The 26,675-nt window shown below is 42.8% G+C and overlaps 2 protein-coding genes across 8 annotated transcripts in view; both read left to right on the top strand.

The window, feature by feature from the left end:
• Positions 1-16,456, top strand: part of Ppm1d (protein phosphatase, Mg2+/Mn2+ dependent 1D) — a 41,490-nt gene extending 25,034 nt beyond the window's left edge. The window contains exons 4-6 of the mRNA XM_057774798.1: positions 5,477-5,667; positions 8,912-9,154; positions 14,847-16,456. Of these exons, the coding sequence (XP_057630781.1) occupies positions 5,477-5,667; positions 8,912-9,154; positions 14,847-15,404 (992 nt within the window). The 3' untranslated portion in view covers positions 15,405-16,456. The remainder of the gene's footprint in view (positions 1-5,476; positions 5,668-8,911; positions 9,155-14,846) is intronic.
• A 4,028-nt stretch (positions 16,457-20,484) lies between these two features.
• Positions 20,485-26,675, top strand: part of Bcas3 (BCAS3 microtubule associated cell migration factor) — a 486,981-nt gene continuing 480,790 nt past the window's right edge. For 6 of the 7 annotated variants that reach the window (XM_057774686.1, XM_057774690.1, XM_057774688.1 and 3 more), the window contains exons 1-2: positions 20,485-20,566; positions 22,161-22,248. In XM_057774686.1, coding sequence (XP_057630669.1) covers positions 22,166-22,248 — 83 coding nt within the window. In that variant the 5' untranslated portion in view covers positions 20,485-20,566; positions 22,161-22,165. Of the gene's footprint in view, positions 20,567-20,622; positions 20,749-22,160; positions 22,249-26,675 lie in introns of those variants that run through there. The other variant, XM_057774687.1, reaches the window with a different exon arrangement.

Genomic DNA, 26,675 nt, shown 5'->3' on the forward strand with positions numbered 1-26,675 from the left:
AGCCTGGTCTACTTGGAGTTCCATGGTGGCTGGGACCCTGCCTCACTTAATAAACAATGATGTTACAGGTAAATACTATCATGAGCATAATGTGGTGGCTCATGCCCGTAATCCCAGTGGTCAGAAAGCAGAGGGAGGAGGATTCTTCAAGTTTGAGACTAGCTCCTGGTTAGCTAGAACTACAGAGTGCGATTCTGTCTCCAAAACCCAAAAATATTACTAAAGGTTAAAGATGCTTTTCATTATGCCTGATACTTGACTTTGATCTCTGGGTCCCATGTGGTTGGAGAGAGAGCCCCCCTCCCCCAAGTTGTTCTCAGATCTCCATGTGCATCTCATGGCACATGTATATCCCCACACACGTGTACACATACCCAACTAAATTAAATGGAGAACATGTTTATAAACAACTGACACAGTGGCTATACATATGGAAAAACGTTTAACTTCACTAGTATAAGAGAAATGTGAATCAAAACTGCATTGAGATCTCATTTTACTCTAGTCAAAATGATCATCGTGTAGAAAGTACCCAATACAGGTGAGGATGTTGACTAAACAAGTAGGGAAAAGTGTCAAAATATAATTGAATCTAGGTGATAGGTCTTCTTTGTCTTTTGTTTTTTTAGAGACAGGAGTTCTCTGTGTAACAGCTCTGATTGTCCTGGAACTTGCGTTATAGACCAGGCTGGTCTTGAACTCACAGAGATCCTCCTGTCTCTGCCCCTTGAGTGCTGGGATTAAGGGCCATCACCACCACCTGCGTTTGTCTTATTTTTTTTTTTTTAATATTTATTTATTTATTCCTTCCATGTATGCTTGCATGCCAGAAGAGGGCACTAGATCTCATTATAGATGGCTGTGAGCCACCATGTGGTTGCTGGGAATTGAACTCAGGACCTCTGGAAGAGCAGTCAGTGCTCTTAACCTCTGAGCCATCTCTCCAGCCCCCTTTGTCTTATTTTTTAACCTTATTTTTGACAATTTTATCACTGTGCATAGTGTATTTTGTTTGTAGTCATCCTCGTTGCCTCCTTTTGTTCTCATCCCCCTGCTGAAGTTCTTCCTTCACATCTGTGTGTATGAGCACCAGTGCAGGTGTGTGGTGCCCTGAGTTTAAATGGTATTGCTTGCATGAGCTGGGTAATTGCTACTTATTGGAGCACGCACAACTTCCCAGTAGCTGTGTCACTGAAGAAAACACTCCCCCTTTCCGGCAGCCTTTATCTGCCAATAGAGCCTGGGGAAGGGGGTGTTGTGTCCTAGTTTGATTTGTGTAATTGTGTATGTTTTGAGGTAAGGTCTCACTGTGTAACCTAGTTTAGTCTCCACTTCTTGATCATTTAGCTTCTGATTTCTGAGAATTGAGATTAGAGGTGTGTTCTTCCAAGCCTAGACACATCTGCAACTTTTGTATGTTGAGACAGTGTCTTGTTATGAAGCCCTAGAAAGCTGTAGAGCAGTGGTTTTCAACTTCCCTAATCTTGCAACCCGTTACTACAGTTCCCCACGTTGTGGTGACCCCAACCGTAAAATTATTTTCATTGTTACTTCGTAACTAATTTTGCTACTGTTCTGAATCCTAATCAAACATCTGATAATCAGGATATCTGATATGTAACTGCTGTGAAAGGGTCGTGCAGGCCTAATGGGGTCAGGACTCACAGGATGAAAACCTCTGGTCTTGAATTTACAATCTCGCCTGAACTTACATTGACTTGACTTTATTTATATTCTAGTCTTGACTTGAGTCTTCCTGCCTCTTTCTTTGGGTTACACCTAACTAATTTTTGCCATTTTAGTTGATAAGTCTTGAGTTATAATATAATGAAACTGTTATGTGTGCCTTGATCATAATAATTTCAAAATCAGGAGGTAGGTGTGATACTTCTAGTTTCAGCATTTATGGAGGCCGAGACCAGGAGATATGTTTGAGGCCAGCCCAGTGAGACCTGCTTCAACCCCTCCCCACCCCGAAAATAAGTAATGCATTGGAAACTGGAACTATATACTAGCTGTAAATTGCTCTCCTAACATGTCCAAGGCCCAAAGTTTGATCCCCCACACATCATCCCACCACATAGGAGGTACATCAGTTATTCCTGAGTAGTTTGTTGTTCTTTTCAGTGCTAGATTGAACCTTACACATACCAGACAAGTGTTCTTAACCACTGAACTATGCCAGATGGCTCTGAACAGATAACTATTTAGTGCTGTGTGTATGGAGTACAATAAGGACAAGATCTTTATCCTCATGAGCTAAGGAAGGAGAAGGACATTCATCAAGTGATTGTTTGCATGAAGAACTGGGCTGTTAACTACTTATATCTCAGCTGTCCTTTTCACTAGGGAAGTGTATGCAGGAGGCTGTGAGTTCAAGACCAGTGTGGGTCTTGAACTCAGGTATTATCTCAAAAACAATAAGAAACAAGCAAATAAAAAAAATGAGGGAAAAGTTTCACAGAGGTTGAACACTTCCTTGACCTGACCTAGGTCTTGGGTTCAACACCTAGCACAACAAGAGACAGAAGGATATGTTGTGTACATTTACAGAGTCGTGTATCTAACACCATCCCTCAACTGTGTACTCATGATATGTAGGGACTGAGGGGTGAAGAGTAGGTGCACGCGTGCCATAATGCTCTCAAACAGGTTAGAGAATATCTCCCCAAAATTTCCTCCATCATGTAGGTGCTGGGGATTTAGTTCAGGAAGTCAGGCTTGGTGGCAAGTGCTTTTACCCACCAAATCATCTCATTGACTCATTTTTCTGTTTTTGATCCCCCCCTTCCTTTTTTGTTTTTTTTGTTTTTAAGATTGAGTCTCATATAGTACAGGTTAAGTTGGAGAACTGGCTGTGTGACTGAGCTAGCCTAAACTCTTGATTCTCCTGCCTCTACTTCCCAAGTGTTGGTAGTATAATCATTGATTCTTCACCATGATGGGCTTCAAGATTTATGTCCTAACAAGTTATGTTGATTGTAGTTTTGGAAATAGATCACTGAAGCAGGTATTGGTAACCTCGTGATAGGTTAGCCACAGGCTGGAGGACAGTTTGTGGGAAGTTGGTTGAAGATCTAACATTTGCTGTTTCCTGTGGACTTGCTAGCTTAGCTGTCAGGTGCCACACACAGGATCAAGCAAAGAAGAGCTCTCTGGAACCAGAGAGACTGCTCCTGGAGCCCTCTCAGCACCCTCTGCTGAGGGAAAAGGGGAAATGACCACCCAGCTGGCAACCAGCACCAATGCGGGAGGCTCCTCCTCTGAACTACAGAAATGATATTCTGTGATTCAATTAGGGAACTGGCTAGAAGTATGACTTGAGATGAGCTTAAATTCAGACTCCAGGGATTTTTACTAATGAATTTTAAGTAATCTGAAACATTGTCTCAAATACTTTTTAGATCAATCATAAGAAGCCTGTCTTCTGTGTGTTGGGTGCATACTGCGCTTTTTTGTTCTTTTTTCCTTTTTTTTTTTTTTCTCTTGTGTAACAACCCTAGCTGTTCTGGAACTAGCTCTCGTAGACCAGGCTGGCCTCGAACTCAAAATCCACCTGCTTTGCCTCCCGATTGTTGGGATTAAAGGCGTGAACCACCATGGCCCAGCAATTTTTTTTTTTTTTTAATTTTTATTTTTCAAGATAGAGTTTCTCATTGTAGCCCTGGCTGTCCTGGGCCTCACTCTGTAGACTAGGCTGGTCTTGAACTCACTGAAATCTGCCTGATTCTGCCTCTTGAGTGCTAGAATTAAAGGCGTGTGTCATTATGCCTGGCATGATATAGCCCAGAACAAGCCTGTTCTGTAGCTTTAAATTTTTTTTCATTTTAAAAACTTTGTGTGTAGGTGTTTTCCTTGCAGGTATGTCTGTGTACCATGTATACGTGCAGTGCCCTTAGAAGCCAGCTGAGGGTTCCAGATCCCATGAGACGGGAGTTACTGATGGGTGTGAACTGCCATGTGGATATGGGAATTGAACTGTAATCCTCAGTAAGAGCAGCCAGTGTGCTCTTAACTACTGAGACATCTCTCCAACCCCTGCTTTCTGTCTTCCTAATGCTCATTCTTATAAAAAAAATTTAGCCAGGTGGTGGTAGCGCACACCTTTAATCCCAGCACTCGGGAGGCAGAGGCATTCGGATCTCGGTGAGTTTGAGGCCAGTGTGGTCTACAGAGTGAGTTCCAGGATGGGCTTCATAGCTACTGAGAAACCCTGTCTTGAAAAACTTAGAAAAAAATTATTTATGTATTTGTATATGTGCAATGCATGCCACAGCACACATGTGGAGGTCAAAGGACAACTTTTGAGAGTCAGTTCTATCCTTCCACTGTGTGGGTCCCAGGGATAAAACTCAGGTTGTCAGGCGTGGCAGCAGTCACCCTTAGTGATTGAACCATCTCACTGGCCTAGTGCCTATTAAATCTGTATTGTTCATATTAAATTTCTTTTAATTAAAAAGGGAGGAAGTGGGCTGAGAAAAGATAACCATTCATAAACAAATAATTTATTTGGTGTTCTCAGTATAAGTGAAATTACCCATGAATAATTTTCTCCTATTCAATTTATCTGTATTTTTTATTATCCTGCTGGGCCGAGAAGGAATTCCAGCATAATATTAGAAGTGACAGTTAAGGCATCGTGTCCTTTTTTTTGTTGTGCTTAAAAGAGTTAATAAGTATATACTTAATTATTTACCTCTGGTTCTGGGGATCACACCCAGGTCTTTGCACATGTGCAACAAGCTCTCTGGTCTCTGATGTATATCTTTACCCCATGGCATAGTTTTTATTTTAAAATTTTTTCACTGGTATAGAAATTGTACCTAGTGCTGGGTTACAGAAAGTCATATTTGTTTGTCTGCCTGTCTGGGTTCTTTTTTTTTTTTAAACAGGGTTTCTCAGCATAGCCCAGGTTGGTTTGGAATTCATTCTGTAGACCAGGGTGGCCTTGAACTCACAGAGATCAACCTACCTCTGCCTCCCAAGTGCTGTGATAAAGGCGTGCACCCCCCCCCCCCAGACTAAGGTGGTTTTTATATAAGTATGTCTTACTTTGAGCTAATTGTCTCCCGTGCCCTTTTACCGGCATTCTTCATGCTCCCTTTCTCATTAGTCTCTATTGTTTTCTTCCCTAGACAGTTTCATTTCTAATTTTCTTCCGTAAATACATGATCTTATGTACTTGCTTAAAACCTAGGAACCACAAAAGAGAGAAACTATGGGATATTCTGATACTGCTTAGTTCATCTTGCATTTTTCCTTAGCACTACTTAAAAGTTAAGGAAGATGTTTGCTGCAAATCCCCATGCTGGTTTTTCAGCATGGTGAGGGAATTCTCTTGTCGCTAGTATGTTTACATGGGTTTTGAATATTATCAGTGCTGTTCTGCACCTACTGGGATAGACCTGGGGATTCTGCCAATGAGCACTCTTATCTTGAAAGTAATAATAACTGTACCTTCTGCTCCTTCATCCAGGTGACTTGTGGAGCTATGATTTCTTCAGTGGTAAGTTTGTGGTGTCACCTGAACCAGACACAAGTGTTCACACTCTTGACCCCCAGAAGCACAAGTATATTATCCTGGGAAGTGATGGACTTTGGAATATGATTCCACCTCAAGATGCCATTTCCATGTGCCAAGACCAAGAGGAGAAAAAATACTTAATGGTGAGAAGTGACTCGGTGGTTTGATGCTGTCTGAAGTGTTTGGGTTATGTTGTCCATGGTGGGGAGTCTAGCCTAGGATGTTTGTCTTGTGTCTCATCATTTTTTTCTGAACAAACCTCATAACCATTTGCAGTGACTGTTCTCCTTTTCCCATATACCTTTCAACCACCAGGCTTTTTTGTTTCTGTGTACTTGTCTACTTTGGATATTTTCTACGAGTACGATCATATACCACAGCGCCTTTTAAATCTAGTATTTGTTTAGTATAATGTGTAGAGTGGTGTTTTGTTATGCTCACGTCATGAGCTCCCCCAGAGACCACCAGGAGTCCAAGTTTGTATGCAAAATCAAAGAGCATTTATTACAAGCTTGAGCCTGGGCTCTCTGTCCTTTCTGACACAGCTGGATCAGGGAGAGCACTGAGCTCAGCTATGACAGGGTTTTTAAGGAGTAAAGGATGGGGAAGGGGAAGGGAATTCTGAATTCAGATGGGGGTTGAATTCCTGAGTGAGGTGACAAAAGTCTTACCAAACAGGGATTGGTACTGGCATTGCTGTAAGGAAATTAGCAACCTATGTCCAAGTTAGGTAAGCTATTCCTAATGTTCTGGAGCATCTAGTACTCGTTTGTCTCAGCTCTGGTCACCCGTAGGGTACAGTTTGTGGCTCTTCCTGGTTATTGTAATAGAGAGGTCTAGTCCCAGTATTGTTAGTTTGCAGCCTGTCATGGCTGCACTGATGTTATGTTAGGCCTCTTCAGTTTGTCCTCTGGCACTAAGGTTTGGATTCAGAATATAACAGATGCTAGGCAAGTGCGTTAGCCCTCCAGTGTTTTTTTGTTTTATTGGATTTTTTTTTTAAACTTTACTGAGATAGGGTCTTTCCTAAATTGATAAGGTTGACCTAAAATTTGGCACTAATTTTGGAATTAATCCTTCTGCCTTACCTTCCTGATAGTTAGGATTACATGCATGCACTACCATGCTTCGTGTTCAATCCCCAGCACCTAATAAGGAAATCAAAGAGACTGTATAAATCTTAATCTCATCAAATTGTGAGTTAGTTAAAGCTAAGTGTTGTTGAAATCCATTTTTATTACCCAGAGACTTAGTGTTTTGCAGTTAGTGGTTATTGGATAACAAAGATGAGATAACTTGTGGGGCGGTGCTGGTGCATGACTTTATTCCAGCACCTGGGAGACAGGCAGCCTGGTAGACATAGTGAGTTCCAGAGCTATAGAGAGAGACCCAGTCTCAGAAAAGAAAAAAGCTGTATGGATTGTTTTTCTCCATGGAGCTTTGCTGGGAAGTAGAACAGATCTTCTGAAAAACTGAAAGGCAAAGGAATGCATCACAGTGAGTCCTTCTGATCGCTGGTGGTGCAGTGGTGAACCCTGTGTCCTGCAGATTTTGGGAACTCAGGAGTTATCGGTGAACACTGGCACAGCCCTTAGTCAGTCTTACTACTTTTTTCTACCTTTTGTAGACCAGGCTAGCCTTGAACTCGAACTGATTCACCTGCCTTTGCCTCTTGAGTTGCTGGGATTTTTGGCCTGGTTTGGGTTTTTTGAGATAGCCTCCATTGTAGCTCAGTCTGGTTTCAGACTCAGAGCTGAGGCTGGCCTTGCACTCCTGACCCTTCTGGCACTCCTGACCCTCCTGCCTTCATTCACAAGTGGTAGGATTACAGGTGTGCCCCATTATGCATGTTTCTCCTTTTTATCACTGAAATTAGAATCCTTTTCCCAAATGGTGTACAGTAATTTAATAGGAGTGGTTTTTCTTTTATGGTTCATAAAATGTTTCTGTAACTCAAAACTCATGATAATTCCACATTAAAACCACTTCTGAGTGTAGTATTGAGCATCTATAATCATAATACCTGGGACATGAGGCAGGAAGACTGCCAGTTCCAGGCCAGCCTTGGCTACACAGTGAGCTCCAGGATGTTGTGGGCTGGCTGTGAGTTATCAGCGTGGGTGCCTGTTCTTGGGCACCAGTGATCTCCCTACTGTTTTCTGAGTCTGGCACTACTGGAACATGTCACCATAGTGGGCTCAGAAGCTCCTTTTTTAGAAAATTGGCTCCTGCATCATTTTTTCTACCATGCCTATTTGCCCTTTTTTTTGTTTGTTTTTGTTTTTGTTTTGTTTTTTTGATTTTCCAAGACAGGGTTTCTCTGAAGCTTTGGAGCCTATCCTGGACCTAGCTCTTGTAGTTCAGGCTGTTCTTGAACTCACAGAGATCCACCTGCCTCTGCTCCTGAATGCTGCGATTAAAGTCATGTGCCACCACTGCCCGGTGCCTAATTGTCTTATTTGTTAATTGTATTTATAATAATTTACTTGCTTTTAAAGATGACTTCTCTGTTGGGACACTCAGTCCTTTAAAAAAAAAAAAAGACTTCTCTGTAACTTTCCTAAAGTTAGACAAGACCAAATTTCTTGATTAAAGAGATAAAACTACAAGAATCAACACTTGCTGGGCGGTGGTGGCGCACGCCTTTAATCCCAGCACTCGGGAGGCAGAGGCAGGCGGATCTCTGTGAGTTCGAGACCAGCCTGGTCTACAAGAGCTAGTTCCAGGACAGGCTCCAAAACCACAGAGAAACCCTGTCTCGAAAAACCAAAAAAAAAAAAAAAAAAAAAAAAAAAATCAACACTTGTTGCTGTTTATTTTCAGGTTGGTCTCTCTTTATAAGATCTTTATTATTATTATTATTATTATTATTATTTTAAATTTTTTAGGCTGGGTCTCTATAGCCCTGGCTGTCCTGGAACTCATCAGGCTGGCTTCAAACTCAGAGATCTGCCTGTCTCTTTCTTGGAGTGCTGGGATTAAAAGTGTGCTCTGTCAACCTTATTTTATTTTTTAAATTTACAGATGCATTATTTTAACATGATTATAGAGCTTGGATAGTGTTTGAGAATTGAATTTTATTTACTTATTTGGTCATACTTAGCATTGTTTTAAATAAAAGTATTTTTTACATTTTGTTTTGTTGTGTTTGTGCATGTTGTTGCCCATGTGTGTTTGTCAGAGAGCAGCTTGAAGGGGAGCTGGTCCCTCCTACCTTTGGGTCTAGGGGACTGAACTGGAGAAGTTGAGTCATTAGACTTGGTGACAGACACCTTTACCCATTGAGGCATCTCACCAGATCCACCTAGGTTTTTCATTTGATATGTATGTATTGGTAAGTTAATTGAGAGTTAATGTTCTTCCTTCTCCTTGTTCTTTTAAATATAGGGTGAGCAAGGCCAGTCCTGTGCTAAAATGCTTGTGAATCGAGCGCTTGGCCGCTGGAGGCAGCGTATGCTCCGTGCAGATAACACGAGTGCCATCGTAATCTGCATCTCTCCAGGAGTAGACAATCAGGGGAACTTCACCAATGAAGATGAGCTCTTTCTGAACCTGACTGATAGCCCTACTTATAACAGCCAAGAAACCTGTGTGATGACTCCCTCCCCAAGTTCTACACCACCAGTCAAGGTATTCAGTGCTACCGGGGTATGTGTATGTGTGTTTAAATGTGTAGGCCAGAGAGCAACCTTTTGTCTTTCCTTAGATGCCATCTAGTTTTCTGAGTTGAGGTCTTCCTGGGACCTGGAGCTCAACCAAAAAGTTTAGACTGGCTGGTCAGCAAGTTCCAGGGTGTCTGTATCTTCTCAGCCTGGGATTACAACCATGTGCCACCATGTCTAGCTTTTTACATGGATTTTGGGGATCAAACTCATGTCCAAATACCTAACGCAAGGAACACTTTACTGCCTGAGATTTCCCCAGTCAATTTCTACAGTTTGAAAGTTACATTAGTATTACATAAAATTCATGCTTAGGGTGTTTGTGTGTGTGTTACTTACTTTTATATTGCTGATAAAACACCATGACCAATACAACTTATAAAGAACTTATAAAATATTTAATTTGGCTAAGAGTTTCAGAGGGTTAGAGTCTATGTGTATGAGTGTTTTGCTTGAATGTATGTCTGTTCACCCTGTGCATGCCTGGTGCCCTCAAAGGTTAGAAAAGAGCATTGGATTCCCTGGAGTGGAAGTATGGATAGTTGTGAGCTTCTGTGTGGGTATTAGGAATTGAACCTGGGTCCTCTGGAAACACAAGTACTCTCTTTTTTTTTTTAATTTAGTTTTTTTTTTTTTGCATTTTTGAGACAGGGTTTCTCCGTAGCTTTTGGTTCCTGTCCTGGAACTAGCTCTTGTAGACCAGGCTGGCCTCGAACTCACAGAGATCCGCCTGCCTCTGCCTCCCGAGTGCTGGGATTAAAGGTGTGCGCCACCACAGCCCGGCTAACACAAGTACTCTTTAAGATTTATTTTTCTATTATGTATACAACGTTCTGTCTATATGTATGCCTACATGCCAGAAGAGGGCACCAGATCTCATTATAGATGGTTGTAAGTGGTTACTGGGACTTGAACTCAGGACCTGTGGAAAGAATAGACAGTGCTCTTAACTGCTGAGCCATTTGTTGGCCCTGAGAGCTCACATCTTGATTCATAACCAAGAGAGTACTGGGAGTCTCTCGGGTCTTTTGAAACTTCAAAATCTGTCTTTGGTGACACACATTTGCCAACAAGATCATACTTCCTAATTCTTCCCAAACAGTTCTTCCAGTTGGAGACCAAGTATTCATTTTATATGTTTATTTATTTATTTGAGACAGTTTTTTTGTGTAGCCCTAGCTGTCCTGGAACTCACTCTGTAGATCAGGCTGACCTTGAACATATAGAGATCTGCCTGGCTCTGCTTCCTGAATGCTGGGATTAAAGGTGTGCACCACCATCACTCCTCTGTTTATATTTGGGACAAGGTGTCCTGTTGTCCTTGGTGACCTCAGGCTGGTTGTGTACCTGAGGATGACCTTGAATTCCTGGTCCTCTTTCCTATATCACCCAAGTGTTGGGATTACAGTTATCTAAAACCATCTCTGGTTGATTAAAATAGAATTTTGGATTTGAATGAAGTTCAAGAAAATGATGTATCTTTGCTATATAATTTATTTCTTGAAAGAATTCCTTTCCCTCTGCCCAGATAGACAGCCAGGTCTTTGTGAATGCTGGGCACACTGCCACTAAGCATGTCTTCAGTTTTCAGAGAGCTGTCTTCTCACAGGACTAATTTGAAGCCTATTATATGTATATACCCTAATAGAAAAATGACTGTGGCCACTAATAAATGTTAACATGTAGAATTTATTGATCCTTTTCGTGAATCTATGAATATTTGTAAGACATTTATAAATTTGTGAAACACTTGTATACCTAATAGTTCATTTAATCTATAATCCAGAGATATCATAATATGATCTATACTACCAATAATAACACTGAGAGGTTATTTTGAGCAAAGTTGTATAAAATCAAGAATGAACTGGCCCTTAGGATATTGGACCTTAAACCTGGCTTTTTAAAATTACTATGGCTAAAAAACAGTATTATCTTCTCATTTTAGTTGTTTGACACATGATTTCAGGCCTCCATCGTGATCTTCCTACCTGAGTGCTGGGGTTAAAGAAATATGCCACCATGCCTGACTGTTCCTATTTCCTAGTGCAGATTAAAATGGAATGAGTTTAAGATGTGCTGAGGTGGGGCTAGAGAGATGGCTCAGTGGTTAAGAGTGCTTAACTACTGCTCGCTCAGGGGACTTGAGTTTGGTTTCCAACAGGCAGCTCAGAACCACGTGATCTAGCTCCAGTGAATCTGACACCCTCTTCTGGACTCCTAGGGTACCCACAAACATAAATAAAACTAATCGAATATTTTAATAAAAACATATGCTGAAAGTAAAGTTAAGTGAACACAACATTTCTGTTTCCTGGCTTATTAGAAGTCAGTTAACCTGGCTCTGTGAGAGTTTAGCTTTTAGGAGAATCCACTATTAACGTGAGAAATAATGCAGCATGCTGCTTCATCTATCCAGCATATTGAAAAAGTGTCAGTGCATTGCGTGCTTTTTAGTAGATAGACTCTCTGTAGTCTTGGCTGGTCTTGAACTCCTGCTTCTCCTGACTCCCCCTTCCACATGTTATTATTACAGGCTTGCTCTAGCACACAGGCTTTGGAAACACTTTTTTTTTTTTTTTTTTCGAGACAGGGTTTCTCTGTGGTTTTGGAGCCTGTCCTGGAACTAGCTCTTGTAGACCAGGCTGGTCTCGAACTCACAGAGATCCGCCTGCCTCTGCCTCCCGAGTGCTGGGATTAAAGGCGTGCGCCACCACCGCCTGGCTGGAAACACTTTTAATTTGTGTATTGTGGTCCTGCAAGTCAGTGTCTGGAGTTTATTATTACTATTTTGCTACATTTTCACACATACGGCAAAAATATACATACAATAAGGTGAAGTATAGTCTATCATTTGTAATTGACAATGAGATTTTTTTAAGGGGCGGGTCTTGTTTGCTTGTTTTTTGCACTAGGGTAGATCTGAAGGCTAGTGGATGCAAAGAAGCACTCCACTGCTAAGTTATATACCGAGACATTACTTTGGGCTGGCCTTGACTTAATGGGACTTATGGCCCTAATGTCTTAGCTTCCTGAATTGCTATGAGCACAGGCTTCCTTCATAGTTTGAGCTGACTTATAACTTAGATCCAAGTTATTTCTGCCCCCCCCCCCCTTGGCTGGGTATCAAACCCAGGTAAGCATTTTACCACAGAGTTGCATCCTTAACCCTTGCTCTAATTTTCTTTTCGTTTGTTTTTTTTTGAGACAGGTTTCTTTGTATAGCTTTAGCTGTCCTGGAACTTGTAGACCAACCTGGTCTTGAACTCACAGAAATCCACCTGTCTCTGCCTCCCAAGTGCTGGGATTAAACCCATGCACCACTATGCGTAGCTTCTTTTTAAATTTATTGCTGTGTGGGTGTGTGTCACAGTGTGTATGAGGAGGTCAGAGGACAACTTTGTGTAGTTGTTTTTCTCCTCTTGCTTTTATGTGGGTTCTGGAGATTGAACTAGGTTTGCCAGGCTTATGTTGCAAGCATCTTTGCCTTACATACTGAACCATCTCAGCAGCTCATAATACTTAAAAATCAAAATTTTTGTTTGTTTGATGTTAGTTTTTTTGAAATTGGGTCTTTTGTATCACAGGCTGCCTTTAAACTCTTTATATACCTGAAGCTGGCTGTGAACTGATTGTCTTGCCTTCATCTCCTAAGTGCTGGCATTACAGGTGTGCACTTGTACACTTGGCTTGCTTAAAAGAAATTTCATGTTAGAGGTTTCTTTCCAAGGCAGGCACAGTTATGTGTGCTTCTCAGAGAGTTGGGGTAGAAGGACCATGGGCTCAAGGAAAACTACATTACTTTCTTGTTCCCTAACAGCTCATGTTGTGATGCCTCCTGTAATTCTAGAACCTAGAGGGCTTAGACGGGAGGATCACTGCTAGTCTGAGACCACTGGGCTACAAAGTGAGATGCTGTCACAACAAACATTTCTTAGCATGTGTCTTGGGTAATATTCGCAAGACCCTATCTTGGAAAGGAAAAGGAGGGGCCGGAGAGATGTCTCAGTGGGTAAAATGCTTGATGTGCAAGCAGGATGTTTTGTGTCTGAGTCCCCAGAACCCATGTGAAAGTTGGGCATACAGTGGGAACATTTGTACTCCTAGCACCCCTGTGGGGAGATGGAGTGCAGAGCACGGGGGTCCCTGGAAACTCACAGGCTAGCTAGCCTGGCACACAACAGGAAACAAAAACAAAGTGACCTGTCTCAAATGAGGTGGAAGTCAAGACAACTCGCAAGGTTACTCTCTGATCTTCATACAAGCACCCACACTCACACACTGAGATGTACACACACGTATACTGCATATACACATGCATATACACTCATACCTGGTATGATGACACGCATGTGAAATTCTAGTGTTTGGGAAGCTGAGATGGGGTTTCTCAATTTCAAGGGCCATATGGAGAGTTTGAGATGACTCTAGGCTACATAGTGAGACTGTCTCCACAAAAGGAAAAAAAAAATATATTGCCATTCTTGTTAAGGTCCTTTCGTGACCTGTTTTCTCAGTCGATGGGCAAATTATTATCTGAGTTTCCATTTTAACATAATTGCTTTAATTTAATTTTGTACTTCACATTTCCTACACGGATTATAGTCACAAATTAGAATTTAGGAAGTTGGTGTTTTTGGTTTTTATTTTATTTTTTTTTTAGACAGGGTTTCTCTGTAGCTTTGGGAGCCTATCCTGGATCTGGCTCTGTAAATCAGGCTGGTCTCCAACTCACAGAGATCTGCCTAACTCTGCTTCCTGAGTGCTGAGTTTGAGGCTAGCCTGATCTACAAGAGCTAGTTCCAGGACAGACTCCAAAGCTACAGAGAAACCCTGTCTTGAAACATAAAACAAAACAAAAAAACAAAACAAAACAAAGAGAATAGATTTTAGGTTGGCAAAGTTGACACACACTTAATCTCAGCACCAGGGAGATAAAAGCAGGCAGATCTTTGAGTTCGTTTGAGGCCAACCTGGTCTACATAGTGAGATCTAGGACAGCCAGGGAGTTACAAAGAAAAACCCTGCCTCATTAAATAAAGTAAGCAAGTAAAGAAAGAAAACATGGAGTTTGGATAAAGAAATTAAAATATAAATAGCAGTAATTTGCTCTTTTCTGCATCTGGCACAGTGTGAATGGCTTGGCAAAGTGTGTGCTTTTGGCTATTTTAAGGAGTCTTATTTTGAAGCCTTGAAGTATCTTACTTGGTCCAAGCTGTAGTTGAGATATACCTGTGAGCACGTGAGTCTTCTCCATCTGAAGATGGGGCTCCTCCTTTGCTACCTTTGTATTGATTACTTTCTTTGCCTCTCTCCCAACTTGGTGCAATAAATACATTGTGAAGGAAGTGAGTGCATTCCATGGTTTTGTTTTCTTTTTTCTTTTTTTTTTAAAAATATTTATTATGTATACAATATTCTGTCTGAGTGTATGTCTGCAGGCCAGAAGAGGGCACCAGACCTCATTACAGATGGTTGTGAGCCACCATGTGGTTGCTGGGAATTGAACTCAGGACCTTTGGAAGAGCAGGCAATGCTCTTAACCACTGAGCCATTTCTCCAGCCCCATGGTTTTGTTTTCTTAACAACGTCATAGGAACTTAGTGTGTCATTTTGTTGAACTTAAGGATAATTATTTATCTTTCCTTTTCTTTTAATAGTCATTGGAAGAAGATCCATGGCCAAGGCTGAACTCTAAGGACCATATACCTGCCCTTGTTCGTAGTAATGCCTTCTCAGAGAAATTTTTAGAGGTCCCAGCTGAGACAGCTCGAGGGAGTATCCAGACTGTAGTGATGACCTCAAAAGATTCAGAGGCACTTGAAGAAAACTGTCCGAAAGCCCTGACTTTAAGGATTCATGATTCTTTGACTAATGCCCTGTCAGTTGGCCTGGTGCCGACCAATTCAACAAATACCATCATGGACCAAAAAAATTTAAAGATGTCAACTCCAGGTCAGATGAAGGCTCAAGAAGTTGAAAGAACCCCTCCAGCCAATTTTAAAAGGACATTAGAAGAATCCAACTCTGGCCCCCTTATGAAGAAGCACCGACGAAATGGCTTAAGTCGAAGTACTGGGGCCCAGGCTTCGAGTCTCCCTGCAGCATCTCAGCGCAGGCACTCGGTCAAACTGACCATGCGGCGCAGACTCAGGGGTCAGAAGAAGATGGGAAATCCTCTCCTACAGCAGCACCGGAAAACTGTGTGTGTGTGCTGAGATGGACCTGGAAAGTGGGTACTTCTACCTAGGATGCGAGGGCTTTTTAAACTTGGTGCCGAAGTTGAACTTTTTTTTAAGGTGATAAAATAAAGAGTATACCGTTTGACTTTTTGGAATTTAACAGTTTTATCCTGGCCTTGTACTTGCCTGTATTATAAATGTGAATTTTGTAGATGTAGGGAATAAGTTGCTGTAAAATGTGTGTAAATTTGTATCCTTTACATAAGTTCAGTCTCTTACTCTGACACAGAAATGTGACAACAGGGCTAATGTTGAAGAAAAAGCAGAAGAATCTCTAAGATTTTAAACATGGTTAAACTTTTTAAAATGCTTATTACATACTTGTATACACCACTTGTGAAGAACACATGACTTTTTAAAGAAAATTAGTAAGCGAACTGGAAAAGTGATGTATTTTCATAGTGATCTGTGCTCCACTTAATGTTTCCTAGGGACCATTAGTGTCTTTTAAAAATATATTATTTCTCATTTCATAATCCATAACTAAGCATTGAGCCATGCCAGTGTAGCTGATTTTAGTCTTCTTGTCTACTTATACTATGCAGTATCTCTTAACTTCAGTAGCATTTTTCTAGAACAGTACATCTGATGTGCTTACTGAAATCTCTGGCATAGAAGGAGGTGTGTGTGCCTAAAACACCATCATTTCCCAGGTTAGTGGCATTAGGACATATAGTTACCCTCTTCTAGTGTTTGCTTAAAATACGTGACATTTTTCTTGATATTTCAGTAACAGATGGTGCTGCTAATTCCCAACATTTCCTAAATTATTTTATATCATACAGTTTTCATTGACTATGTCCATCTAATAAATCAGTGAACTGTTGCTCTTTATGTTGCTGGCGTTTTGTTGATGACTCTTCATGGTAGGTACTAACAGTCAGTTGTGTAAGATACCTGTGTTTTCTTGACTTAAAATACATACAATACTCATTTTTTGCACTGAGTTCTTATTTTAATATAGAACACATAGGAACAAACTAAATAACAGTATGATTCAGTTATAGCTTGTGAGTGTTCAGTAAAACTCTGGCCCTTTCTTTGGTAATACAATAAAACCTAAAGGGAAATACTGAAGTACCAAGAGTATACAAATGTGTGTGTGTGTAATTGTACTCTTCAACTTTGAATTTGGAATAAGAAGCCTCATTGAGGGCTGGGGATGTGGCTGAGTAGGTAGAGTGCCTGCCTCACACATACGAAGTCTGCTCGTGTATGCAATGCATAAACCAGATATGATGGTATAGGTCTGTAATCCTTGTACTCAGGAGGTAGAGGCAGGAGGATCAGGGATTCAAAGCCATCCTCAGCTTCAAAGTTTTAGGCCAACCTGAGATATATGAGACTGTCTCAAAACAATAATGGATAGAACAAACCAGAGAGATAAATGTGGGTCAGGCATTGTGACCAGGAAAGGTAAAAGGATTAGGGGTTTAGTGTAATTGAGTGCCCTGTATTTTAAAAAAACATTATGTATATGATTATTTTGCCTGCATGTATGTGTGTGTGTGTATATATATATATATATATATATATATACATACACACACACATATACACAATGTATATATTTAGTGTTTAGATAGAGGGCAGAAGAGGGTGTCAGATCTGGAATTGTAGTTACAGATAAGTTGTGAGCCACCAAGTGGGTGCTGGGAACCAAATCAAAGTTCTCAGGAAGACCAGCCAGTACTCTTAACTGCTGAGCCATCTCTTCAGCCACAAGGCCCTTCATTTGATACCTAACTCTAGCAAAACGAAGATTGACTTCGATATGCTACACTGTTTACTACATGAGGCAGGATACTGTCTCTGGGGTGGTACTGCTGAAGTTCTGAAAAGGCTGAGGAGGTGGGGCCACTGGGATGTCTTGGGAATGCTATTGAGTGGGGTTGTAGGACCCCTGATGACGGCCATGCTAGTTGTAGAAATTAGCTGGCCTCACGGACATGTCTGCTCTCTCATGGACCCAGCACTGTTTGGGACTACTTTTCACCTGCCCTCAAGTCTGCCACTAACCACTCTTGAAGAGTCCCTGAGTGATTTCTTTTGGTTGTCTGAAGTTGGATCTCTAGATTGGTATCCTTTACCAAATTTAGGAATCTTTTAGCTATTACCAACTTTTTCTAGCAACACATTCTTGTTTTAATTTCACCTTAGTTTTGATATATCACTATAGTCTTTCAGTTCTAAAATTTTCTTTTGTTTTTTTATTCATTTGCTCATTTTGTTCTTTGAGGCAGTTTTGGTATGTAGGCCAGACTCAAACTGGCCTCGGCCTCTGGAATCCTGGATTATAGGCATGCACTATCACAGTGTGGGCTTTAGATTTTATCTGTAGTCATTTGAAACATAGTCTAATCTTATACCCATGCCCAGCCAGTAATTTGTTAAAATAACACTTGGTAGTAATCAGAACAAAGAGGCAGTTCTCTTGCACTGAAAATGAACTTCATAGTCCTGGTTAAAAAATAATATCTGAATGTGGTGTAATGCTTGCCTATAGTCTTAGCATCTGGTGGTGAGAAAAGAGAATTGGGAGTTCAAGTTCATTCTCAGCTGTTTAGTGAAGTCATCATTCTCACTGGGACTAACCAAAGTCAGGTGCTGTACCAGAGAGTATACTGCTTATCGACATTATCTCAAGCTGGTGATAAAGCAAATACCAAAAGTGGGTTGGGAGTGACTAGTCTGGGTTTTTCCTCTCCTTTTTCCGCTTATATTTTGAGGCTGTGTCTCACCAGATAGCACAGCTGGCTTTAAATTCATTATGTGTAGCCTACTGTGGCATCAGATCCAGTCATGCCTCCGCCTCCTGAGCACAGTCATTACAGGTGTGAGCCAGCAAGGCTAATCTATGATGTTTGTTTAATGAGGTTGAGTCTCGTCCAGTCTGGCCTCCAACCTGCACGACCAAAGGTTCAACCCCTAGCCTCTCCACCAGGAGCGCTTACCCTGTAACTCTGCTCCCAGCTCTGGCTATTCCCCTCCCACAGCCCTCCACTTGTAGAACTTTGCATCCACTCTCCCCTGCAAGTTCATACATACACATGCTCACATTAAGAATTACAGGGCAGCCGGGCGGTGGTGGCGCACGGCTTTAATCCCAGCACTCGGGAGGCAGAGGCAGGCGGATCTCTGTGAGTTCGAGACCAGCCTGGTCTACAAGAGCTAGTTCCAGGACAGGCTCCAAAACCCACAGAGAAACCCTGTCTTGAAAAAACAATAAATAAATAAATAAATAAATAAATAAATAAATAAATAAAAAAAATTACAGGGCAGACCTGGGAACAACTAAAAGCGATATAGCCTTCATTTGGAAAACACCCTTTCCAAAGTGGCCATTGGGGACCTTGGCACATTTAGGTTCATGTCTGCTGGGAGCACATGCTTACCTATCTCATATATACACGTATATGTACTTATATTAAGGTCTTGTGTAGAAGATGCTGCCTCGAATTCCCTATGTAGCAAAGGATGGCCGCCTGATTCCCTTTCCTTTTCCCTGTAAGTATGACAAAGAGGAGATCTTTAAAATTTATTTTAAATCACTATTGTGTTTGTGAGTGTGGGGGTCAGAGGACAGCTTGTTCTCATCTACCATGTTGAGTCCTGGGGATTGAACTCAGGGTCTCAGGCTTGGCAGCAGGGGCCTTTAGCTTTCCAATCATCTTGCAGGCCCTGAGAGGAGGTCTTGGATGATGAAGGGTAAGATGAACTGAACCAGTTCATCACATGGCCACAGCAACTGCCTATTCCTTGCCTATCTCAGGACACCCTAGAGTCCCATCCAGAGACTACTTGCTTAGTCTGAGAATCCCAACAGGAAAAGAAAGATCATTTCCTGCTACCACTGTGGTCAACTAAGGCATTTAAGCTGAGTATTCACTGAGCTGTATGCTTCCCCTGGGTCCGTCAAAGCTGCAAGTTGGAGGCAAACAAGCAGCATTTTCATTCATTCTCGTTCTTTCCCACTTCTTTTGTTTCTACGTTATGAAAAGCCCACTGAGGAAAGAAGTCCCTATTTGGGCGGAATGACAAGTCATTTGACAGGAGGTCTCAGGTGATGGCACTGGACTGGCTTGGAACTTGCTATGTAGACCAAGTTGGTCTTTGCTTCTCAAGTACTGGGATTACAGGCATGTACTACCCCAATGCCTTAAAAAGAGGCTTTAAGCATGGTTTAGGCACAGGGTTAATATGCGGTCAGGGGAAAGGTAAAGCACAGATACGAGTGTGAATGGGGGTTTCTCAAGTGAGTTCCCAGTCTATGACTTGTTTAGACTCCAGGAACCCTTAAGATCTTCTTCCCAATGCCCACCCTGCAAAGCCCCAGACATCCTCCTTAGAGTCTCCATAGATACCCTGTATTGCCCAACAGGGTCCCTCCAAAGTCTGGGGTCTCTCCATTTCCAGATGTTCACTAACATCTATTTCTATGACAGTAACCCTTAAGGACCCCAACAAAATTTCTTACAGGCTCCTTATTCCAACCTTATTCAGACTTGTTCTCGGCAGTGGGGCTGACCAGAGACCCGCCAGCCTAGACTCCCGGAAGGTAAACACATTGTCGCAGGCGGGGCGGAGGGCGGGCTAGGGCAGTCTGAGTGGCCAGGTGAAAGGGATTGGCAGCTGCCACGTCCACGTGCTTTTTGCTTCGAATCAGCTGTCGCGAGAATTCCATGTAAACACACCAGTGTCCCTGGCCTCGGGCTTCGCGCCGGAGGCTCCTGGCTGAGGTGGGCAGGTATCAGCAGCACGTTGCATTTTCTTAAAACAGAAAAGCCATCGAGGCACCTTTTCCAGGCCCCCAGACACGCCTGCCTTTTCTCCCCTACCGCCTGCATTCACAACCGAACCTGACCCGCCCGCTTCACCCGAACTTCCATACTGTTGTGTTTTCCCTCCAGCCCCAGCGGATTGGATGGATTCCGGAGGCGGGTCCGCCTCTTTCCTACTTGCTGGTTGGCGAGGCTGACCTCCAAGGGCGGTGCCGCGTCGGGGCCAGTTTGCTCCTGGGATTGGCTGGAGCTGTGGTTCCGCCGAGGCGTGGTAGGAAGTGGTAGCCGTCAATCACGAGGGAGACTCCAAACAGTGAGTCTGGAGCTGTAGAACAGCGTTTACCGGCGGAGCGGCCGGTGAGAAGGCTGGCTGGTCCTTGGTGTGGGGGGAGGCTTGGAGAGGAAAAGGGACAGGCAGCATGAAGGGACAGGGCTGGGCCAGCCCCAGTTGACGGGATGTGGGGGAAAGCTATTGAAACTGGAGGAGAGCCGGGCAAGAGGCCAGAGGGCGGCCGGGGGCAGTGGTGGCTCGGCTGGAGGTGAAGTGGGGAGTGTTGTTCCCTTGACTTTGGGGAGAGTGGAGCTTGAGGGGCTTGCAAGAAGCTGTCCTCAGGTGCCGATGCCCTTAAAGGACAAGGGTGGGGAGACTGGTTTGGATGGAAAAGGGTGGAATGGCAATCAGAGTGCTGAGGGGATCTGGTGAGGGGTACTGCCCGAGAAAGGGGTACCTGGACTAGTTAGGACAAGGGTGTTTGGGTTGTATAGGAGTGTGGGGATCAGCAGTTTGTGAGTTTTCATAGGAAGTGGTAGAGTACAGCCTACTTCAAAGAGATGTTTTTAGGTTTTTCCAGCTTACCTCCAGACTGTGGGCTTCCTTGAACCTTGTAAGAGACCATTAGACCTGTTGTCAGTCCCCTTTTAACCTTAATCAGGTAGACTCTATGCTCTTAAAGCCACCTCAGCGATTGGGAAGCTCATTAGATAGTCAAGGACCAGGGCTTGCTCAGCCTGTGGGAAAGGCCAAGGGGCCCCTTGGCCCCTTACACCACATGGGTCTATATGACAGGTTTGTTTACATGCTGGTGATTCTGTTAAAATAGTTGGAGGTTAAAAAAATACTATTTAAATGTGGCTACACAGTTTTACACATTGGTCCTCAGCAGACTTATTTGAAGGCAGAGTGATATGTCACTTCCATTTGGTCTTTGTCTTAAATGGGCCATCTTTCCTTTACGTCAGTGGCTGTGTACTGTGTACCTGACTTTGAACTACTGCTCTTCTTGCCTTCCTTCACCTCTGGGACGATGAGCATGGATCACCACCCCCAGACTCATACTTGGGCTTGCGTTGCCTGAAAACTCATGGCATTTACCTTGCTTGGGCCTCCTGGGTGCTGCCCATATATTGTTCTGCCACACTAGGTTCTGTATTTGATTTTGTAAGCGATTCTGTGTTAGAATTCCCACCCATTTATTTATTTTCCTTGGTTTCTGAGACAGGGTTTCTCTGTAGCTTGGAACCTGTCCTGGAACTAGCTCTGTAGACCAGGCTGGACTGCTAGTCTCTGTCTCCCTTGTGCTGGGATTAAAGGTGTGCACCACCACTGCCCAGCCCCATTTAGTTCTTATTCTCTTATCTTTCTAGTTTGGTGCTTGTGAAAGAAATTTCCAGCAAAAGAGTAAACTGTTTTGACTTTCAGGCAGTTCAAGGCCAACTTCCTTTACAGACTTTACCCTAGTTTAGAAAAAGAATCTTCTTGGGTGTGGTGGCACACCTTTAATCCCAGTACTCTGGCGCGCGGGTCTCTGGGAGTTCTTGGCCAGCTAAATAGTGAGTTTCTGGGAGAATTCATAGTTTGTCACAGTTTGGAAGAGGGATCTTTAGTGAATAAAATCATACAACTCCCGCTTCCAATACTGATGATGTATTTTCTCTTTTCTTCTGGAAACAGGTCCTATGAGCAACGCGATGGCTACGGACTCTCCTCGAAGGCCCAGCCGCTGTACTGCTGGAGTTGTGGTTCGCCCTCAGGCTGTCACGTAAGCATCTCTCAGAAAAGAGGTTTCTCTGTGTAGCTCAGGCTTTCATGGATGGCCTTGAACTCACAGAGGTCTGCTGCTCACCTTTCCCTTCCTGAGTGCTGGGATCAAAGGTGTGTGCCACCACACCCAAGAAAACAGCTAAAAACAGCTTCCACTCAGAATATCTGTTTGGGTAGTGCTTGCTTTTATAAACAGTTTTTAATTTTTGGTTGTGCAGGTGGAGTGAATGTCATTTTCAAGCCAATTAAAAGAACGGTTGGAGGGTATAGCTGACTGACATATTCAACACATTTATATAATGTGGTACCTAACAGTGACCGTGCTAAACCTGGGGAGCAGTGTGAGTGCTTGGGGTGACCTTAGGGCCAGAGCACTTGCCTGGCTTGTGGGAGGCACTGAGTGTGATTCCCAGTATCACCAAAAAGGTAAAATCTAAAAAAAAAATGAATGTTCTTAAACTGTAGGTTCCATAAGTTAGTGCATTATTAAATTAGTTTAGAGGGTCATGATCAGTATTTGAAAAAGAACAAAGTAGGAATTGGGGATATAAGACATTGTTAAGTGTTCTTAAATTCTGGGCTCCATCTCCAGCACCACAGACATACACAAACACATGCAAATGTTTATGTATACATATAAAACAAAAGAAAGTTGTTTTTTGATATTTGCAGAGGTATATTTATTCATACCTATATATATGATCATTAAATTGTGATATATATCTCTTGTAGGTCTCAGTATAAATGTTACAAAGAGGGCATTTCTGTATTTTATTCTTTGATAGGGCAGCTATGCTTTCTAGGAGTTTATGAACTAATGTGGTTTAAAGAAATAATATAGTTAGCTGGCGGTGGTGGTGCACACCTTTAATCCCAGCACTCTGTGGGAGGCAGAGGCAGGCGGATCTCTGTGAGTTCGAGGCCAGCCTGGTCTACAAGAGCTAGTTCTAGGACAGGAACCAAAAGCTACGGAGAAACCCTGTCTCGAAAAATCAAAAAAAAAAATTAATATAGTTGAAGTCAGGCAGTAGTGGTGCACCCCTTTCCCAGTACTAGGGAGGCAGTGGCAAGTGGATCTCTGTAAGCTCGAGGCCAGCCTGGTCTACAGAGTGAGTTCCAGGACAAGCTCCAAAGCTACAGAGAAACCCTATCTTGAACCCCCCCCCCAAAAGAAATATATAGTTGCAATTATTGTAATTACTACAAAGGAAAAGATCATATGAGTATTTAGAGGGGATATTTTAGTAGTGACGGGTTCATGAGAAGGAAACATTTTTGGGGTTGTCTGGATGGCTCAGTGAGTTAAGAGGGTTTGCCACCAATCCTGAGGATCCAAGTTTGATCCCTGTGACCCGTGTGATAGAAGGAGAGAACCAACTCCTCCAGGTTATTTTCTGACTTCCATGTGCACATGCCGGACACACACACACACATATAGGTGTATATATGTATGTATAATGTATGTATGCACCTATATATACATGTGTATATATGAATTAGAATAGAATTAAAACAATTTTGGAAGAAGGTAACATTTTGGAAGAGTTTATCTTTAAAGGCTAGAATTTGGACTCAGACTCAAGAGTACCTTTTTGGCAAAGAGAATAGAGTAAGCAGAAGGAATAGGAAAACTACTTTTTTTTGGTTTTTGAGACAGGTTCGTGTTTGTCTTACACTTGCTATATAGTGGAACTGTCTTTGAACTCCTGATTCTCTCAGAGCTGAGATTCTAAGCCTGTGCTGTCACTCCCCAATTTTTCTTGACTGTTTCTTTCTATGAAACGTTGACTGGCCTGGATCATGCTGTATAAATCATGCCGGTCTCACAGAGGCCCACCTACCTCTCCCTCTGGATTGCTGGAGTTAAAGGCGTGCACCACCATGTCCTGTCCTTGTTTTAGTTTTTAAAAGAAAGGATTCTTCTATGTAGTCCTGGCTGGCTCGGCTCTAACTCTGAGGCTAGCTGTCCTTGGACTAGGAGCAGTCCATCCTTAGTTGTCCAAGTGCTAGGATTACAGGCAGGTGTGATGACACCTGAATTGTTTGTTTTGTTTTGTGTTTCAAGACAGGGTCTCACTATGTCGCTCTGACCATCTCTTAGCAAGTGTAATCCTAGGACCTGTGAGGCTGAGGCAGGAGTATAGTGCATTTGAGAGCAGCTTGGGCTAGATGGTGTTCCAGACAAGTCTATGTAGCAAGATGATGGCTAAGAAGATGCTTAGAGGGAACAATGGTTTAGATCGTTTCCTTTGGGTGGTTTAGTGTATTACAATAGACCGTCTTCTTAGACTAATAAAGGTGTGTGTATGCAGTGGTAGCATAATACTGCCTTCTCCCTTCTGTCTTCTCTGGAGCTGAATTTGTGATATTTGCTGTGCCATGAAGTTAAACATATTATTAGCTCTGAGTTAGGTTACTATTTTAATCTTCCTTTATAGGTGAGGAAAACAAAGCCGAGGCAAAGCTCGTCATAGGGAATAGCCAGAGTGGGGAGCTGGCTGGAGCCCAGTTACTGGGTCTTCAGGTTCTATGTTCTCATTACTGTTCCCTGCTACCCCACCACATGGCCTTCAAACCACAGGAATGATTTTTGTTACCTAGATAATTTTAGGGTTAGGAAGAATCTTGGGCACAGCATTCTGTGTTCTTTTGACAGATAATGGTTGGGCATCAACTTTGCCTTTGTACTGGTAACAGGCTCTGGATGTAGAAGGTGACTATGAGAGTTGTGGTTCCTCCTTTAAGGGCACAATAGACACGGATGCCCTCTAAGCCTGGTCAGAGGACAGAAGCGGGTCTATATGTAAAGGTGACCCGAGGAAGGTGACCACACTGACGCTGGAAATGTAGGAAGGCAGGGATAGTGGGAGAAATGGAGCAGACCAGAGGACCTTGTAAGATCCTGAGTCCGGGCAGTGTGCTATGTTCTAGGAATCGAAGCTGCCTGTGGCCAAAGAACAGTAAGACGGTGATGAATATGAGTCTGGCAAAGTTGGTGCAGTGATTTTGTTTTTCTTTTTTCTTGGCCTGCTTTTGTAGGTCTCTAAGGTGTTTTGTTTGGTTTTGAAGGGTTAGGAAAACTCTTACTCTTTTCTTTTGAGGTGGCATCATATCCCTTCCTAGCCTCCCAGAACTTCTGACCCCTGCTTCCATCTCTGAGTGCTGACATGCATGTAACAGGTGTGCACCGTCATGCCTACTTTGCGCAGTGTTGGGGATGGAACCTAGGACCTGGTGCATGCCAGCCAGCCACTCTGCCCGCTAAGCTACATGCCCAGCATTAGTTTTTTCAGATTAATTCTTTGAAACCTGATCTCATGGTGTAGCTGAGACTGGCCTCAAACTCACGTCGCTCCTTCCTTAGTGCTGGGATTGTAAGTGTGAACATCTGCAGTCAGTAGCCCCATTTTCTTCCCTGCAATTGCTCACATCTTTCAGACATTTTTAGTATTTTGGAGAAATTGTTTTTATCCACTTACTGACATCCATACTGCGACTATTTCAACTGTCTTCGGGCCTGGGGCTATCACTCATTGGTAGGCCATTTTCCTAGGCGGTTAATGCCTTGGTTCCATCCCTAGAACTGATAAAACGAAAACAAAATGTCATTGGCTAATGTCCTTAACATTTGTGGTGTTGGAAATTGAACCTAAGACTTCATACATGCTAAAGAAGAGCTCCGCCGTTGAGCTCTTTTCCTAAACCCTTTCCTCACTTTTATAACGTATCTTATGCTTGCTTTTTTTTTTTTGTTGTTGTTGTTATTGATTTTGTTTTTTGAGACAGGGTTTCTCTGTGTAGTCCTGGTAGTCCTGGAACTCACTCTGTAGACCAGGCTGGCCTCGAACTCATACTCACAGAGATCCACCTGTCTCTGTCTCCTGAGTGTTGGGATTAAAGGCGTGTGCCACCACTGCTGGCTTGTAGTTTTTGCTGCAAGGCTAGCTTGGAACTCGTGATTGTCTCGCTTCAGTGTTCCAGGTGCTAGGGTTACAGTGTGCCGTCACACTCATCCTTTCATTCTGTGACAGGGTTGCGCTCTGTTGGAGCTCGCCAAGTAGGCTAGGTGACTGATAAAGTGAGCTCCAGGGAGCCTTCTGTTCTTCCTCCCTAGTCTGGGATCATATACATGCACCACCTGCCCTGCTTTTCTTTTTTTCTTTAAATATGTGTTTTGGGGATTGAAGAGGCCCAAGCACAACCTACTGAGCCATCTCCTCAGCACTGAACACTTGTTCTGATGCCTGCTTTTGTAGGAAAATGCATTCACTGTGGCCCACAGAGGAAAGTGGCAAGGTTCATATTTAAAGAGATGGTCAGGAAATTCTGAGTCGCCAGCAACAGTTCCCTGTCTGTAGCATCATCACAGCCCTACCTTAGGACTGCTGCCCTCAGCCCCTAGAGTTCCCTTTATTTAGTGAGGAG

Source organism: Chionomys nivalis, chromosome 7, assembly GCF_950005125.1.
Source record: "Chionomys nivalis chromosome 7, mChiNiv1.1, whole genome shotgun sequence".
Lineage (NCBI taxonomy): Eukaryota > Metazoa > Chordata > Mammalia > Rodentia > Cricetidae > Chionomys > Chionomys nivalis.